Source organism: Dromiciops gliroides, chromosome 2, assembly GCF_019393635.1.
Source record: "Dromiciops gliroides isolate mDroGli1 chromosome 2, mDroGli1.pri, whole genome shotgun sequence".
Classification (NCBI taxonomy): domain Eukaryota; kingdom Metazoa; phylum Chordata; class Mammalia; order Microbiotheria; family Microbiotheriidae; genus Dromiciops; species Dromiciops gliroides.
The window spans coordinates 558,035,387-558,051,349 of NC_057862.1; the positions used below are offsets into that span (position 1 = coordinate 558,035,387).

A 15,963-nucleotide genomic window follows, 5' to 3' on the forward strand; every position below is an offset into this window, starting at 1 on the left:
CCACTGGCCTGGCCTTAGAGAAACCAGTTTCATTACCATATCATAAGGCAGCTGTAGTGAAGTCTAGTGATGTAATGGCTTTCTGTTAAAGGAATCCCCAAATATTTGATGTTAATGCCTTTTGTTACTAAAAGCAGAGTGGAACAAAGGCTAAATTAAAAATTTTAACTGACTAGTTTCTTAAACTCGTCTATTTCTTTTTTTTGTATCCAGGAGAGGCACCATGGCATAGTAGATAGAGAACTAGCCTTAAAGCTTGAGAACCTGGGTTTAAATTCTACCTTTTACACATACTGGTTGTATGACCACAGGCAAGTCTTTTATTTTCTGTCTACTCTAGGTCACTCTCTAAGACTGTAAGTTGAAGAGAAGGTTCTGACTTGCCTTGGTGGAGGGGGTTTGCTCTATCAGTGAAATCACAGGTCTAGTTTCTATCTCCTAATTAGTTTGGGGTTAATCAAGGTGTTATTTTATTTTATTTTTTAATTTTTTCACTCAATGTATATTTATTAAGGACTTGAAGATGCTAATCTATTGACATTCATTATCATTACCATTATTGTAAAGTAAGCCCAAAAGTGTAAGAATGGAGCTAGACTGACTGTGAAGGGCTATGTGTCCAGGTGAGGACTTAGCATTTTATGCTAGGGAGAATAGGAATTCTTGAGCAAAGGAGTGATATGATCAGACTTTTTGCTTTTGGAAGATGATTTTGGTAGGGAATGGATTGGAGAAGGGAGAGACTAGAAGTAGGGAAATGATTGGGGACTACTAAAATAGGACAGACAAGTGATGAGGTACTGAATTTGGGTAATAGTTATATGAGTGGAAAGAGATGCTTTTGAGTTAGATTGAGAAATGAGACATTCTTTTGGATAATGCTTAGTAAATGCTAGTTGGCTGATTGATTTCAGATTTAGTTATTTAAGAAATCATTGAGTAACCTTGGTGAGAAAAGTTTAAGTCCAATGCTGAGGTCAGAAGCTAGACTCTTCCTGTTTACCCTTCTTTTTAATGTAATGTATTTTAAAAATATTTTGATGTCTTTTGTTATTACATCACACATTATTATAAAGTCCCCTCTCTCCTCAACTGAACTTACAACAGTGAAGAAAATTTAAGCAAAAACACCAGTAGAGTGATTGTATTTGACAAGTGTATACACTAGTCCTCTGCCTCTCAGTTACAAGGAAGGAGATAGATTCTCTAGAATCATTATGAGTTTTACAGTAACTTAGAGTTTGTTCTGGTTTTAGTGACATTTTAATTTTATAGCATTGTTATTGTATATAATGATCTTTTTTCTGCTTGTTTCATTCTACATCAGTTCATTCAGATCTTCCCATAAATTTCTCATAGTCATAATTTCTTATTATGTAATCTAGTTTTTTCTGTCATTTCCCAGTTGATTGGTACCCACTATTGCAATGTATTTAGCAATAACTGGTTGCTTATTTTATACTCTTAAGGGTCATAGGATCATAAAATGTAAGGTAAACAGTTTTTAAAATCTTAATTTGTATAATTTAAGCTTTTAAAAAAACTTTAAATAGGTTAACATTTGTTAAGGGGAATCAATGAGATGACTTTAAGCATTTATTCAGAAAAAGTTATTTTAAAATATGATCCAAAATCTTCTCTCTGTGACTCAGGATGAGCTTTTGTCAAATACAGTATGCATCTTGAAGGGAATATCATTGATGTGGTCATTGGTCTCTTGGAACATTGGAGAACAGAAACACTACCAAGTACATAATAAAAAACCACACAAGTTTTAATATTGAGACATAATAATGAAGACATTAAGTAATGCATAGTTAACTCATGTCCATGAAAAACTCATCTTACTTATACTTTAGCACTTACTTTGGAAATTGTTTTTATTTTTCAAATAAAGGAAAAGATACAATTGAAGTTTAATTCTCATATAAAAAGGTTTTTCTTTAATCTTGGTAAATTTATGACCCTATTTCTTTCATCAAATCTAATAATCAAATAATAACTCAGGCCTTAGTATTTGCACATTTTCTCCCCTCCCTGCTTATTTCCTTTCTTCTCAATGATTTTAATGATTACCATCTGTACTATTTATTTTGCTGAATTAGTTTTTTTCTTTGATGAAATCATTGAGAAAATTGAGTTAAAATATTTTCATAGTATTAAACATTAATCTTAGGGGATCTAAATACTTTATTATTTTAAGATTCATCATGTCTATTTTGAAACTATTAAATTTTAATTATAGTCATTCAGAATAGAATAAAATATTATTTCAAGTTTTGTCATTTAATTTTAAATTATTGCATTTTTTCTGTTAATGATTTTCAGAAGTTGAAGAATGTCAACAATCAGAAAATGTAATGGGAGGTGAATCTGGCTGCCTGTTGTTGGTTGGCCAGGAACAACAGATACCTCGTAGCAGTAGTACTTCTGATATAACTGACCAGTTACATTCTGAGTCTTATCAAGGTAAATTATGTGTTTTTATTGTTGTTATAAGTTGTGAATCCTCACAGTTGAAAAAAAAAAGGTTGCCTTGCTGAGAGAGTGATAGTGACTGAATCTGTGATTTTATTGATTATGGGGAGCTCTCAGTTAAGAAAATTCTCTCTGCCTAAGTAGGTCAGTAACGTGTTATCTTAGGGAGTATTTTAGAGGACTTGAGAGGTTATGTGACTTGGCCATGGTCACTCAACCAGGATGTGTCAGAGGCTGGACTTGAATCTAGGTCTTAATATATTTTAACAGTATTTTTACATTTTTGCATTCATTTTTGAAATCAATTCGTTTTTAAGTATAACAGCATTTAGAGATTGTGGAGTGATAAGTTTATATATATATATCTGTTACTAGTTTATTTTCTTTATCTCATTTCTAGTTCTAAGGAAGTTACAGAGTATATTCTAGTATTTCTTCATTAAGTATTAAAATTACAGCCTCTCAAATAATTTAGCTTTGAGTCCTCACTCTTATTTTATTAAACATCATTTATTAAATAGAGAAAACTTTTCCCGTAAATTCTTTCTCTTCCTCCTTCCCTTCCTCCTCCTCCTACTCTCCTTTTCCTCTCCCTCTCCCTCTCCCTCTCCCTCTCCCTCTCCCTCTCCCTCTCCCTCTCCCTCTCCCTTTCCCTCTCCCTCTGTCGCTCCCTCTCCTTCTCTCTCTCTCTCTCTCCCTCTGTCTCTCCCTCTCCCTCTGTCTCTCCCTCTCCTTCTGTCTCTCCCTCTCCCTCTCCCTCTCCCTCTCCCTCTCCCTCTCCCTCTCCCTCTCCCTCTCCCTCTCCCCTCTCCCTCTCCCTCTCCCTCTCCCTCTCCCTCTCCCTCTCCCTCTCCCTCTGTCTCTCCCTCTCCCTCTCCCTCTCCCTCTCCCTCTCCTCTCCCTCTCCCTCTCCCTCTCCCTCTCCCTCTCCCTCTCCCTCTCCCTCTCCCTCTCCCTCTCCCTCTCCCTCTCCCTCTCCCTCTCCCTCTCCCTCTCCCTCTCCCTCTCCCTCTCCCTCTCCCTCTCCCTTTCCCTCTCTGTCTGTCTCTCCCTCTCCTTCTGTCTCTACCTCTGTGTCTGTCTCTGTCTCTCCCTCTTATTCTCTCTCCCTCCCCACAATGTGATAAAAAGAAGCCTCACCTAGGCCAGGAGATGTGAGGTCTAGTACCAGCTCTACCATCAGATTTGTTTGACTTTGCAGAAATCACTAAACTTCCTTGGGCCTGTTTTCTGATACATAAAATGAAGGGCTTGACTTGATGATTCCTAAGGTCCCTTTGTAACTCTAAAATATTGTAACTGTACTACAAGCATTCTCTCACTAACAGGAGAAATGAATGAAATTATGTAGAATAGCCACTGGAAAGACATGACCATTGTGTGTTTCCATGTGGTTGCTCCCACGCCCCCATATTCTGTTGTAACATAAAGCTTTGTTTTTGAGCCTCATATGTTCTCTAATTAGAATTCAGCAGTTGTTTATTTTAAAAACTATAATTAATCAGAAATACATAATCCAATTAATTTTTCATTCTACAGGTAAAAAAATAGAGAACTCACAGAATTTAAGTTCATCAGACCCCAGACAAATTCAGGAAAATAAAGGACATTTAAAGAAAGAAAATGAAGGACCAGCAGTAAGATACTTTAATTACTTTATCAGATTGGTATTCCTTTGGAAATTATAATTAAACATTATAAACTAAAATGAAAAATAGCAGTGATATAAATGTCAGTGGTTCTCTCTCCCCAACTCATACATTTTGCTAAGCAATCATCCCAAATAATTTTGAGATCATTTTTACTTAAATTTTTTAAGGAAAAAAAATTTAATTCTAAAGGTATATTAGAAATTTGAAAATTAAACTAGTTCAGAATTTTTTTAAAAATTGTCTAAAAACTAACTATTACTACCCTAACAAAGTTATATAAATAGTTGAGTCATCATTTCTCATTGTTTACAGGCATAAATCATCATCACTTAACTTGAGTGATTAAATGATTATTTTTAATTGCTTTTATTCTCCTAATTTTGGCAATGGGTAACACTTTTTTTAATAATGTGACTTTTAAAGATGTTATTTTTTTTTCCAGTTTTAATGCCTGGGATATGTTATAAACCTCCCCTTATTTCCTTTTTGGTAATTGAATCAGTTCAAATGGATCAGATTCTTCTCTAAAATAGGAATTCATATGCGATTCCAAACAGTTAGCTCTATAATGCATTAAACTTTTAATTATTAAGCTTTCTGTGTTGGGAGAAGAAAAACCCTTTTCTTTGACCTTGTTCCTGGTTTCTACCATTATTTTCCTTTATTTTTTCACTTTTCATATGAACTGATTTCCAGTCTTGGTTCTGCTACAAATTAGATAAACATTTGAGGATGAAGCACAAACCTTTCTTAGCTTCAGTTTTCTAATTTGTAAAATGAAGATATTTGATTAGCTAATTGTTAAAGGTACCTGTGAACTCTAAATCTGGAAGCCAGAAATATCCTGGCTAACTAGTGGGAAGAGGCAAACAATGGTAAGAAACTACATATTTTTGCGTATTATAGAAGTAATAGAACTTTAAAATTAATTATGCATAATATTTTATTCTTTATTAATAGGTCAGTTTAATCAAATATCTGTTGACATAGTAGAGTCCATAGATTGAAATTATGCATTTTGAGCCATTGATAATTTCTTCATAGAAATGTGTAAACATTTAACTTAGATGCAGAATATAATGGCATTCTTTTTTTGCTTTTTTGTTTGGCTATTAGAAATGTATGCTAGAAAATTCTGTGGTTTCTTTAAAATGAAAAATACCATAAAATAAACAAATGTAGCATGATTTCTCTTTGAAGGTTTTAGTGCGAAGAAGCAGCAGCCCAGCTGAAATAGATTTAAAAAGATGATTTGCAGCAGACAGAAGAAAATGTAGAGAAAGACAAAGAGTAAGTTCCAGGAACTTGAATTGTTATTTTGATCATCTTCAAAAACTATACATACATACCTACATACATACCTACCTACATACATACAAACAGTTTTTTCCTATTTCCCATTACAGCAACACCTCACTATTTTATTTTAATGGGGTATTTTGGTTAACCAAATTTTCTAGCTAACTATGGATTTTCATGGTAACATATTTCTATAGGCAAGAATTTAGTGGGACAAATTGTATCATCTGATGACTATAGCCAAATGAAGGGAAAAATGAAATCCTTTCCACAGCATTGAGTTCCTTCATTTCCCACACAAGTTCCTTGAACTTTACATAGGCAGAAACTTTCATAAATCTCATTAATTTAAATACATATTTAAGAAACAAAATTCAATTAGAGATCTGAAAAAAGGTGGCTTTTTGAAATTAGGAACAATTAGAAAACCGATAGTAATAGCCTCCTTGTCCTTCGTATGGACATCTCTCAACTCTAACCATCGAGAATAGCCTATGAACAGTAAGAAAAATACCTGTCCCAAAGCTTACCAGATAGAGATCCCTAGGACATTGCATAGATCCATTTTCAGATCCTCATAGATAGGCTAGCATGTGAATTAATAACTTATTTTAATTATTTTGACTATCTGATTTTCTATAACAAATTTTAATTCTTCCTTTGTTGAAGTCATTGCATTAATGTGGTGGACTGCCTAGAGAGAAACAGAACTGACAACTAACAGCAATCAATGAGACAATAATGAAAGAGAGATAGTAAAACTCAAAGTATAACAATCTGATAAGATTACTGAAGCTAGCCTCTTGAAGATACCCTGTTTTACAACACAGTAAAATAATCTTTAATTCCTAGTGATAGACCTTGGGTCCATCAGTTAAAGACTAAATTTTGCTTAGTATACTGTTTTATAAGCCAGGAAAATATGTTTTGGAAACTATTTCCATTAAATTACTCATTCCAAATAATTTACTTGTCAAATTGTCAAGTGGGCAGCTAGGTGGTGCAGTAGATAGAGCATTGGCCCTAGAGTCTAGAGGATCTGAGTTCAAATCTGGCCTCAGACACTTACTACCCACGTGCCCCATGGCAAATCACTTAACCCCAGTTGCCTTAACATCCAGGGCCATTTCCAGTCATCCTGATATGTATCTTGCCACTGGACCCAGATGGCTCTGGATGAGAAAATGAGGTTGGTGACCTTACATAGCCATCCCTTACTTAAATCCAATTCAGTGCAAGTCATGACATCACCCCGGTGTCATGGTCCTCTTCTAGAACAAAGGACAAACAACAATAACAAGTTGTCAAGTGTGTAAGAATGCAGTCATTTGGAAAATTTACTTGTGGAACACCTTATTGCACTATTATTTCAGTCTAATGAAATACTACTGTGCTGGTCAGAATAGGGATGAAAAACCTTCAACCAAGAGTAGATCAGGCTCAGTGAGCAAGTAACAAGGAAGGATAAATGCTTATAATTATGCTTCCAGTTGAGCAAAGTATCTCAGTATGACTTTTAAAATACTCGAGCAGCATTCCTAAAAGATCATGAAATGGAAATTGCTACTCCTTGAATTTTTCTATGTCCATATCTTATTGTATGTCTGTCTTTTCTTTGTTTCCCATTTTCTCCCCTTTCTGTAAATTTCCATTAATAGCTACAGTATAGAATAAAAATATTTATTTGTTTTATTTATTGAATTTATTTTTGTGTTTCCCTAACCTTGGCTTTAAAAAATGTTTTCTCTCTCTTTTTTAAAAATATCAAAGTTTTATCTTTTAATATTGCTCATGATTATGTTCACAAAATTTGGCCATCATTATAAAGGATTCTTTATTAAAGTAATCACATCTAAAAGTAATATAAATATGCAATTGCCTTTGGTTGAGTTTAGTTAAACCAACTTCCCACAAAGGCAAAACACATAAGACATTATTAGAAAATAATATATGAATTGATTATTTAAAAAACTAACATTTGACTGTATTTTTCTGAATGGCCTGTAGCTTATATATTCTAATTTAATTTATGACTCTTGATGACTATATTAGCATCATTAAAGTCTTTCAAAGAGATTTCTGAAATTTTTTTCTGAAGGTTTCAGACACTTGGGAGTCTTGAATATAGACAACTAGGTTTTGCTACATTCTGTCAGTTCTTATCAATGTCTGACTAGGTGTTTTCTGTGTACACCACTATGCATATTATTTGTATGTTCTAGTTACTTGAATGCTCACTAATTTAGCTTATCACTTTAATTGTAGTTTTGAAAATAAACTTTCCAGTTATTCGTTATATCTTCTAACTCCCCTGGTTGTTTTAGGTGAAAGTGTTAGCAGTGACACATCTCTTGGCTATAATAATGAGGTAGAGATAACAATGAATCCATGGCATCCATTTGAAGAAGACCAAGAACTGAATACACCAACTGATGTTGCTGTGGATTCAGATGCTAGACATTGGTTACAGCTGAGCCCCACAGATGCCTGCAAATTTAACAGGTAATAATTATTTTGCCATAAAACACATTCACTTAATACACATACATCAAGGAAACAGGTTTTTATATGATATCAAATAGAAGGTCTCATCTATACTTTCCTCCTTTGACCCCAACTTAAGTGGTTAATTAATCATATTAAAATCAACTTGGCCCTTCCCTGCTTCCACCTTTTAGTTTCCTTGGTTTCTTTGAAATCCCAGCATAAATTCCACCTTCTGCAGGGCAGGAAGACTTTCCTTGTCTCCTCCCCTGTCATATTGGTTTCCATCTACTCTCTGTACATACCTAGTTATATATACCTAGTTATTACACCTAGATATTTTTACATCTGCCTCCTCTTTTAGACCATGAGCTCATGGAGTGCAAGGAATTGTTTTTGCTTTTCTTTGTATCCTCAGGGCTTAATGCAGTGCCTGACAAATAGTAAATGCCGTTGACTGACTGACTTCACAATTGATTTCACTTCTCATCTCTCAAGTCACATGATAGTCTCTCTTCTTATCATACGGTTCCTTGATGATGTCTTTAGCATTGTTCTTTTTCAGAATTCCTCCTTACTGATATGTTGCAGCTTGCCCACATCCACTATATTTTGTTCAAATGCCTTCTGTAATACTCATCTTTAGTTCTTTGGTGCAAGCAGTGTATTATGCTGCCACATGATAACACTGGCAATATGTTAACATTAAAAAGATTGGCCTTTATGGTCAGTAAAAGAGCTTTGTAGTATTTCAAAAGCAATCCAGCTTGTTCTCCTCCTACTTTTCTTTTTTCTTAGATAAATTTTTTTATATCTTTTATTACTTACAGTGCCAAAATTTCTTAGTGTCCTTCCCCTCTTTTCTCTCAAAAAGCCATCATATAAAACAAATACTATTTAAATTTTTTTTTTTTTTTGGTGAGGCAATTGGGGTTAAGTGACTTGCCTAGGGTCACACAGCTAGTAAGTGTTAAGTGTCTGAGGCCAGATTTGAACTCAGGTCCTCCTGACTCCAGGGATAGTGCTCTATCTACTGTGCCACCTAGCTGCCCCCTCAAATACTATTTTAAAGGAGGAAAAAAGAAGAGAAAAGAATAAGCAAAACCAAATAATTCATCCAAAGATGTAGATACACACATATACATAAACATATACAAACATATATATATATATATATATACACACATACACACACACACACACACACACACACACACACACAATGTTTGTACCTGTGTACATATACTTAGGTACCTATATGCCTCCCAACTCTGCAAAGGAGTAGAGTGAGTGAGTCTTTTTATATCTCTTTTCTGGGGCTATGATTGTTCTTTGAAATTTTGCAGCATTCACTTTTGGTTATTTTGAAGTTGCTATTCTTTATATTTTCATTTTGAAAGTCTTTATGTATATTGTGTTCTTGTCCTTACATCAGTTCATGGATGTTTTTCCATGCTTCTTTTCATTCATATTTGTTTTTCTTATAGTATGATAATAGCCTATTACACTTACATAACGCAATTTCTTTAGTCATTCCCCAATTTATGAGCATGTGCTTTGTTTCTAATCTTTGCTAACACAAAAAGCGCTGCTATAAATATTTTGGTATCATATGGGAACTTTCTTCTTACCAACTACCTCCTTTGGTGTCTGAAATCATGGACTTGGAAAACCTCTGTTCAGATGCCACTTATTGTGTTTACCCTTATTAGCTATATGATTATTGAGCAATCACTGAAATTTTCTGAGCCTGTTTTTTCATCTTTGAAAAGGGTTAATAATAACTACAGTACCTGCTTTCTTACAGTCTTGTGAGCCTCAAATGAGATAATGTATGTAATGTTCTTGGAAGACTTTAAAGTGTTGTATAAATGTCAATTATTAATAAGAACAACAATAGGAAGGAAAACAGAATAAAAGGAGGTTAGTGAGGTTAGTAGCTGGATCAGATGAGGAAGAAAGCCCCAGCCTTGGGGGATAGGCAGAGAAAATGCTTGAAACTGAGAAAAGGAGGGTCTTGTTTGTGGAACAACCAGGAGGCCAGTGTTACTGGCCTCAAAAAATATGTGTTGGGGAATGAGGTGTAAGAAGACTGGAAAGGTAGGAGGTGCCTCCTTTATGAATGGTTTTGAATGCCAAACATGGCATTTTATATTTACTCCTAGAGGTGTTAGAGAGTCATTGGATACTTGCCAAGACAAACCCAGGAACTCTATGAACACAACTACCAAACACTCTTCACACAAATCAAATCAGATCTAAATAATTGGAAAGATATCAATTGCTCATGGATAGGCAGAGCTAATATAGTAAAAATGACAATACTGCCTAAATTAATTTACTTATTCAGTGCCATACCAATCAGACTACCTAAAAATTATTTTATACAGCTAGAAAAAATAATAACAAAATTCATCTGGAAAAACAAAAAATCAAGAATATCCAGGGAAATAATGAAAAAAAATTCACAGGAAGGTGGGTTAGCGGTACCAAACCTGGAGCTTTACTATAAAGCGGCAGTCATCAAAACTATCTGGTACTGGCTAAAAAATAGAGTGGTAGATCAATGGAATAGGCTAGGCTCAGGAAATGCAGTAGTAAATGACACTAGTAATGTAGTGTTTGATCAACCCAAAGACTCCAGCTTCTGGGATAGGAAACTCAGTATTTGACAAAAACTGCTGGGAAAACTGGAAGATTAGTATGGCAGAAATTAGGCATAGACCAACATCTTACACCTTATACTAAAATAAGGTCAAAATGGATACATGATTTAGACATAAAGGAGGTGATACCATAGGTAAATTAGGAGAGAAAAGGACTAGTGTATCTACTCAGATCTTTGGAAAGGAAAAACAGTTTTTTGACCAAACAAGAGATAGAGTATATTATATAAAATGCAAAATGGATGATTTTGATATATTAAATTAAAAAATTTTTTGTTAAAAACAGAAGCAATGCATCCAAAATTGGAGGGAGCAGAAAGCTCGGGAAAACAATTTTTGAGGCCAGTGCTTCTGATAAGGCCCTCATCTCTAAAATATATAGGGAACTAAATCAAATTTATAAGAAATCCAAGTCATTCCCCAATTGAGAAATGGTCCAAAAGGATATGAACAGGCAGTTTTTCTGATGAAGAAAACCAAAGCTATCTATTTCCATATGAAAAAATGCTCTAAATCTCTAATGATTAGAGAGATGCAATTAAAACAACTCTGAGGTACCACCTGACACCTATCAGATTGGCTAAAATGACAAAAAAGGAAGATAATAAATGTTGGAGAGGCTGTGGGAAAATTGGAACACTAATGCATTGTTGGTGGAGCTGTGAGCTGATCCAACCATTCTGGAGAGCAATTTGGAATTATGCCCAAAGGCGAATAAAGCTGTGCATACCCTTTGACCCAAGCAATCCCACTTTTAGGTCTTTTGCCCAGAGAATCATTGGAGGTTGATTGAGTAGTATAGTGACATGATCAGACCCTGGATTTTAGGAAAATCACTTTAGTGATTGCATAGGGAATTGATTAGAGTGGGGAGAGGACTGGAGGTAGGCAGAGCATCATCAGGGTATTGCAATAATGCAGGTAGGAAGTTTTGAGGATCTACATTAGAAATGGTGGCAGTGTCAGAGTAGAGAAGAGGAATGTATTTGAGAGAGATTGCAAGGTGAGATCGTCAGGCGTTGGGAACAGCATGGACATGAGAGGGAGAGATTATGAGGGATCCAGGATGACCTCTGGGTTGCAGTCCTGAGGAACTGGGAGGATGGCATTGCCCCCTTTGGTAATAAGGGATATAGGGAGGTGAAGAAGGTTTAAAGATAATGAGTTCTATTTTGTACAGATTGAGTTTAAATATCTACTGAACATTGAGGTGTCCAAAAGGCAGTTGGAGATAGGAGATTAGACACCAGGAGACAGATTGGGCTGGAAAAATAGATCTGAGATTGTTTGCATAAAGATAATTAAATCCATGGGAACTGATGAGATCATCAAGTGAAGTAGTATAGAGGGAGAAGAGAAGAGCAGCCCAGGACAGAAACCTAAGGGGACACCTACAGTTATAGGTCATCATCTGGAGGAGGAGCCAGAAAAGGGGGTACAGAAGGACCGATCAGATAAGTAGAAGGAAAACCAGGAGAGTGTGGTGTCCTTGAATCTTGAGAGAAGAGAGTATAAAGGAGGAGAGAGTGATTAGTGGGTCAAAGGGCCACACAGAGGCCACGAGAATGAGGATAGAGAAAAGGCCATTGGGATCTTGGCCATTAGGAGCTCATATAGTGATTTTTGGAGAGAGCAATTTTCAGTGGAATAATAAGGTCAGAAGCCAAATTGTAAAAGGTTAAGGAGAGAGAGGCATCTATTGCAGACAGCCTTTTGAGAAGTTTATCCTAGAAAGGGCAGAAAAAAAATAGGATGATAGTGGGGATGGAAGGATGGAAGTGAGGGTTTTTTCACGGATGGGGGAGACAAAGGCTTGTTTGTAAGGTATAAGCAATGAGGCAGGGATAAATTGAAAATTAGTGAGAGAGTGGGGATGACAGAGATGGGGCAGTCTATTGGAGGAGACTGGATTGAATGGGATCACTTGTATAAGTAGAGGATGAAGCCTTGTTAAGAAGTGAGGCTACTTCATCTTGTGAAACAGGGAGGAAGGAGAAGAAAGTGTCAGAAGGTATCTCAGTGATAGGAGATGAGGAAGAGAGAAGTAGGAGTTCACGGCTAACAGCCTCAGTTTTTCTTTCTGTAAAATATGAGACAAAATTCTCCACTGAGAGTCGGGGAGAGGGAACCATGGAAGGTTCAAAGAGGGATGAAAAAGTTTGGAGGAGCCACTGTGGACAACAGGATAGTGAGTTGATAAGGGATGTATAGTAGGATTGCCTAGCATCAGTGAGAGCCCATTTGAAGTTGTATGACATAAATTTGTAGTGGACCCAGTCAGAATAACTGTGTGATTTTCTCCATCTTTGTTCAGCAGCACATGTGTAGGCACAAAAGTGATGAATGGTGGGAGTGAGCCAAGTCTGAAGTTTGGCTGGTCATAATCACCGATGTGACTAGAGGGCTAGGGATCCAAGAGTACAGTGTCCACTTGAATTGGTTCATCAAGGAGTCAAGGTAGGGAAAAGAGGAGAGAGTGGTCATGTGCCTGGAAGAGAATTGATACATCTGGGGATTGAGTGTAGAGTTATGTAAACGAAAGCAAGTGGAGAGTTTGAAAAGCAATAGATTATGGCTGGAAAGGGAGATTTCAGAATTCTTGAATGTGGAGGAGGGTATGTTTGTAGGTGATGGCAAGATCAAGACCATCATTTTGAGTAGTTGAGATGGGGTGGAGGAGTAGCACATGGAGGGGAGTAGGTTGAGGAGCTGAGTGGAAAGGAATTCAGTCCTTGTCTTCCTCACCATTAGTTCCTTTGGAGAACCAGTTCTAAAGTTGTCACTCTCTTTCACCAAACTGATAAATATATCTAAGTTCTTTTCCCTTCTTTAGTGACCTCTTATCTTGTCTTAGCAAATGACTTTTCCTTGTTTCTTTTATCTTCCTCTACTTATCCTCTTCACTCAATCTTTTCATTCTCCTGTTTCAGATACCATGGCTTTATCAAGAACAGGACATCACAAACTTTTTTTTCTGACTGGATATTAAACATTTGATGTGGAGGAGGGGATGTCTTGAGCATCGTTTATTTAAATCTTAGAAAAGCTTTTGATGAGTGATCTCATTCTATTCGTATGAAGAAGATAGAGAAATATGGACCTGACAGTTAATAAAATTCAGAACTGGCTGAATGGCCAGATTTAAGGCATAATGGTTACTAGTTCAGTGTCAGTGAAGTAGTTCTTCAGGGGAGTACCCTGAATCTGTGATTGTCGCTATGCTATTTAATGTTTTCTCAATGTCTTAGATAAAGGCATAGATGGCATATTCGCCTGGATCAGACATCCCGACATCTGATCTGCATTAAGTTGATCATTGTGTTCAATTCAGAGCACCCACAGATAAAGGATACTGATAAGTTAGACAGTGAAGGGCTTCAGATCTTGTTACATGGAAAATAACTTGCAGGAACTAGAGATTTTTTAGTGTGGAGAAGAAAATATCAGGATGGACATGATAATTGCTTCAAGAATTTGAAGGATTGTTGTGGGGTGACCAGGAATTAGACTTTCCCTCAACTATTTCAGGAAACTGGCTTTTCTCAACTATAAAATGGGAATAATAATAGCACCTACCTCACAAGGTTGTTGTGGGGAAGAAAGGAAATTATATTTGTAAAGGTGCTTAACACAGTGCCAGGCATATAGAAGGTGCTATAAAAAACTTTATTCCCTCCTTTTCCCTCTTATTCCATTTGGTGGCCAGAGGGCAGAACAAGAGCAATGGGCGAAAGGTCAAAGAAGCAGATTTAGGCCAACAGGGAAACAGTCCTTATCCCACCCATAGAGGTGCCTCAAGGAACAGTGGGTTCCCTCATCCTTGGAAGATGGAAGGGTTGGATGACCTCGTTAGGCATGTTATTGTCTAGATTCCTTGCACTGGATAGCTGCCAAGGTCCCTTCCAGCGCTCAAATTTTGAGATTTGACAACTTAATCTTAACCTTATGTAAGTCGAATGATCACTGACACTTTAACCTCTTCTCATTTATTTTGCTTTCTAGTCAATTTCTACATTCTCTACAGGTATTCCATATATTTAAGAGGAGCTAATAGCTTTTATTCAGTGTCTGTGACGTTCAGTGTCTGTAGTTATTCCTGGAGCAGAATAATAATAATGGAAGATTAAACTTGTGTTGTTGGGTTTTTTTAATTTTGCAGATAGTAGTGAGTGCCTTGCTGATGATTGCAGTATAATTGCTGGTGGAAATCTCGTAGGTTGGCATCCAGATTCTGCTGCTGTGCTGTGGAGGAGAATCTTGGGAATCCTTGGAGATGTTAATAACATCCAGTCACCCAAAATTTCATGCCAAAGTTTTTGGCTATCTTTATGAACTCTGGTATAAACTAGCAAAGGTATTCTTTTTCATTTTACCTTTTCTCTAACATAGTATAATTTACTTTATTAAAAAATGTTGCAGTTTGCTATATTCACAATATAACTTAGAAGTTCGAGTATATTTATTTTATTTTTTGGTGAGGCAATTGGGGTTAAGTGACTTGCCCAGGGTCACGCAGCTAGTAAGTATCAAGTGTCTGAAGCCGGATTAGAACCCAGTCCTCCTGACTCCAGGGCTGGTGCTCTATCCACTGCACCACCTAGTTGCCCTGACTATATTTTATGCTTATCATGAAACCTAAATAAAAATTAAATATCAGTCTTACAAACATGAGGATTTTTTCTCTATAATGTTTTTATTTTGTTTTCTTAAGCAATGGCCTGATAGAATTTAGGTAGGAACATACTAAAATGCATAAATATTTCTGTGACTTTTATAATAGACTATTACCTTACCAAATAAGCATTCATTCTAGTATGTCAAAAAATAATGAATTTAAATTGAGTTGAAAATGGTTTTCATCTCATTATATCAATGCCAGTCCACTTACATTAAGACGAAGATGTAATTTCTCAGAGTTAATATTCTGGGATATAGGAGGAAAAATATTTCTAGAATGTATTTTTTCTTTGTCCTTATAAATTAGGTAAGAATTTTGAACACCCATTTTTCTATCTTGTAATATATTTTTATGATGCTATATATTCCCTCTAATTACTCTTCCTTCTGTTTAGATACGGGATAATCTAGCGATAAGTTGGATAACCAGACTTCTTCCATCTCCTCCTGTCTTGATCCCACCACTCCGAATGTTTGCATCATGGCTGGTTTAAGGTGAGTTGAGGTATTTGCCTTACATTTTCCTTTTTTTTTTGCTGGGCAATGGGGGTTAAGTGACTTGCCCAGGGTCACACAGCTAGTAAGTGTCAAGTGTCTGAGGCTGGATTTGAACTCAGGTCCTCCTGAATCCAGGGCCGGTGCTTTATCCACTGCGCCACCACCTAGCTGCCCCCTTGCCTTAAATTTTTTAAAAAGTAACTGATAAC

The 15,963-nt window shown here is 36.1% G+C and overlaps 1 protein-coding gene across 1 annotated transcript in view; it reads left to right on the forward strand.

Annotated features, from left to right (window-relative positions):
* RALGAPA2 (Ral GTPase activating protein catalytic subunit alpha 2) overlaps positions 1-15,963 on the forward strand; it is a 409,525-nt gene that overhangs the window by 125,633 nt on the left and 267,929 nt on the right. Inside the window, 8 exon segments of the mRNA XM_043983629.1 lie at positions 2,329-2,469; positions 4,018-4,115; positions 5,331-5,424; positions 7,754-7,917; positions 7,919-7,931; positions 14,739-14,881; positions 14,883-14,933; positions 15,652-15,743. Of these exon segments, the coding sequence (XP_043839564.1) occupies positions 2,329-2,469; positions 4,018-4,115; positions 5,331-5,424; positions 7,754-7,917; positions 7,919-7,931; positions 14,739-14,881; positions 14,883-14,933; positions 15,652-15,743 (796 nt within the window).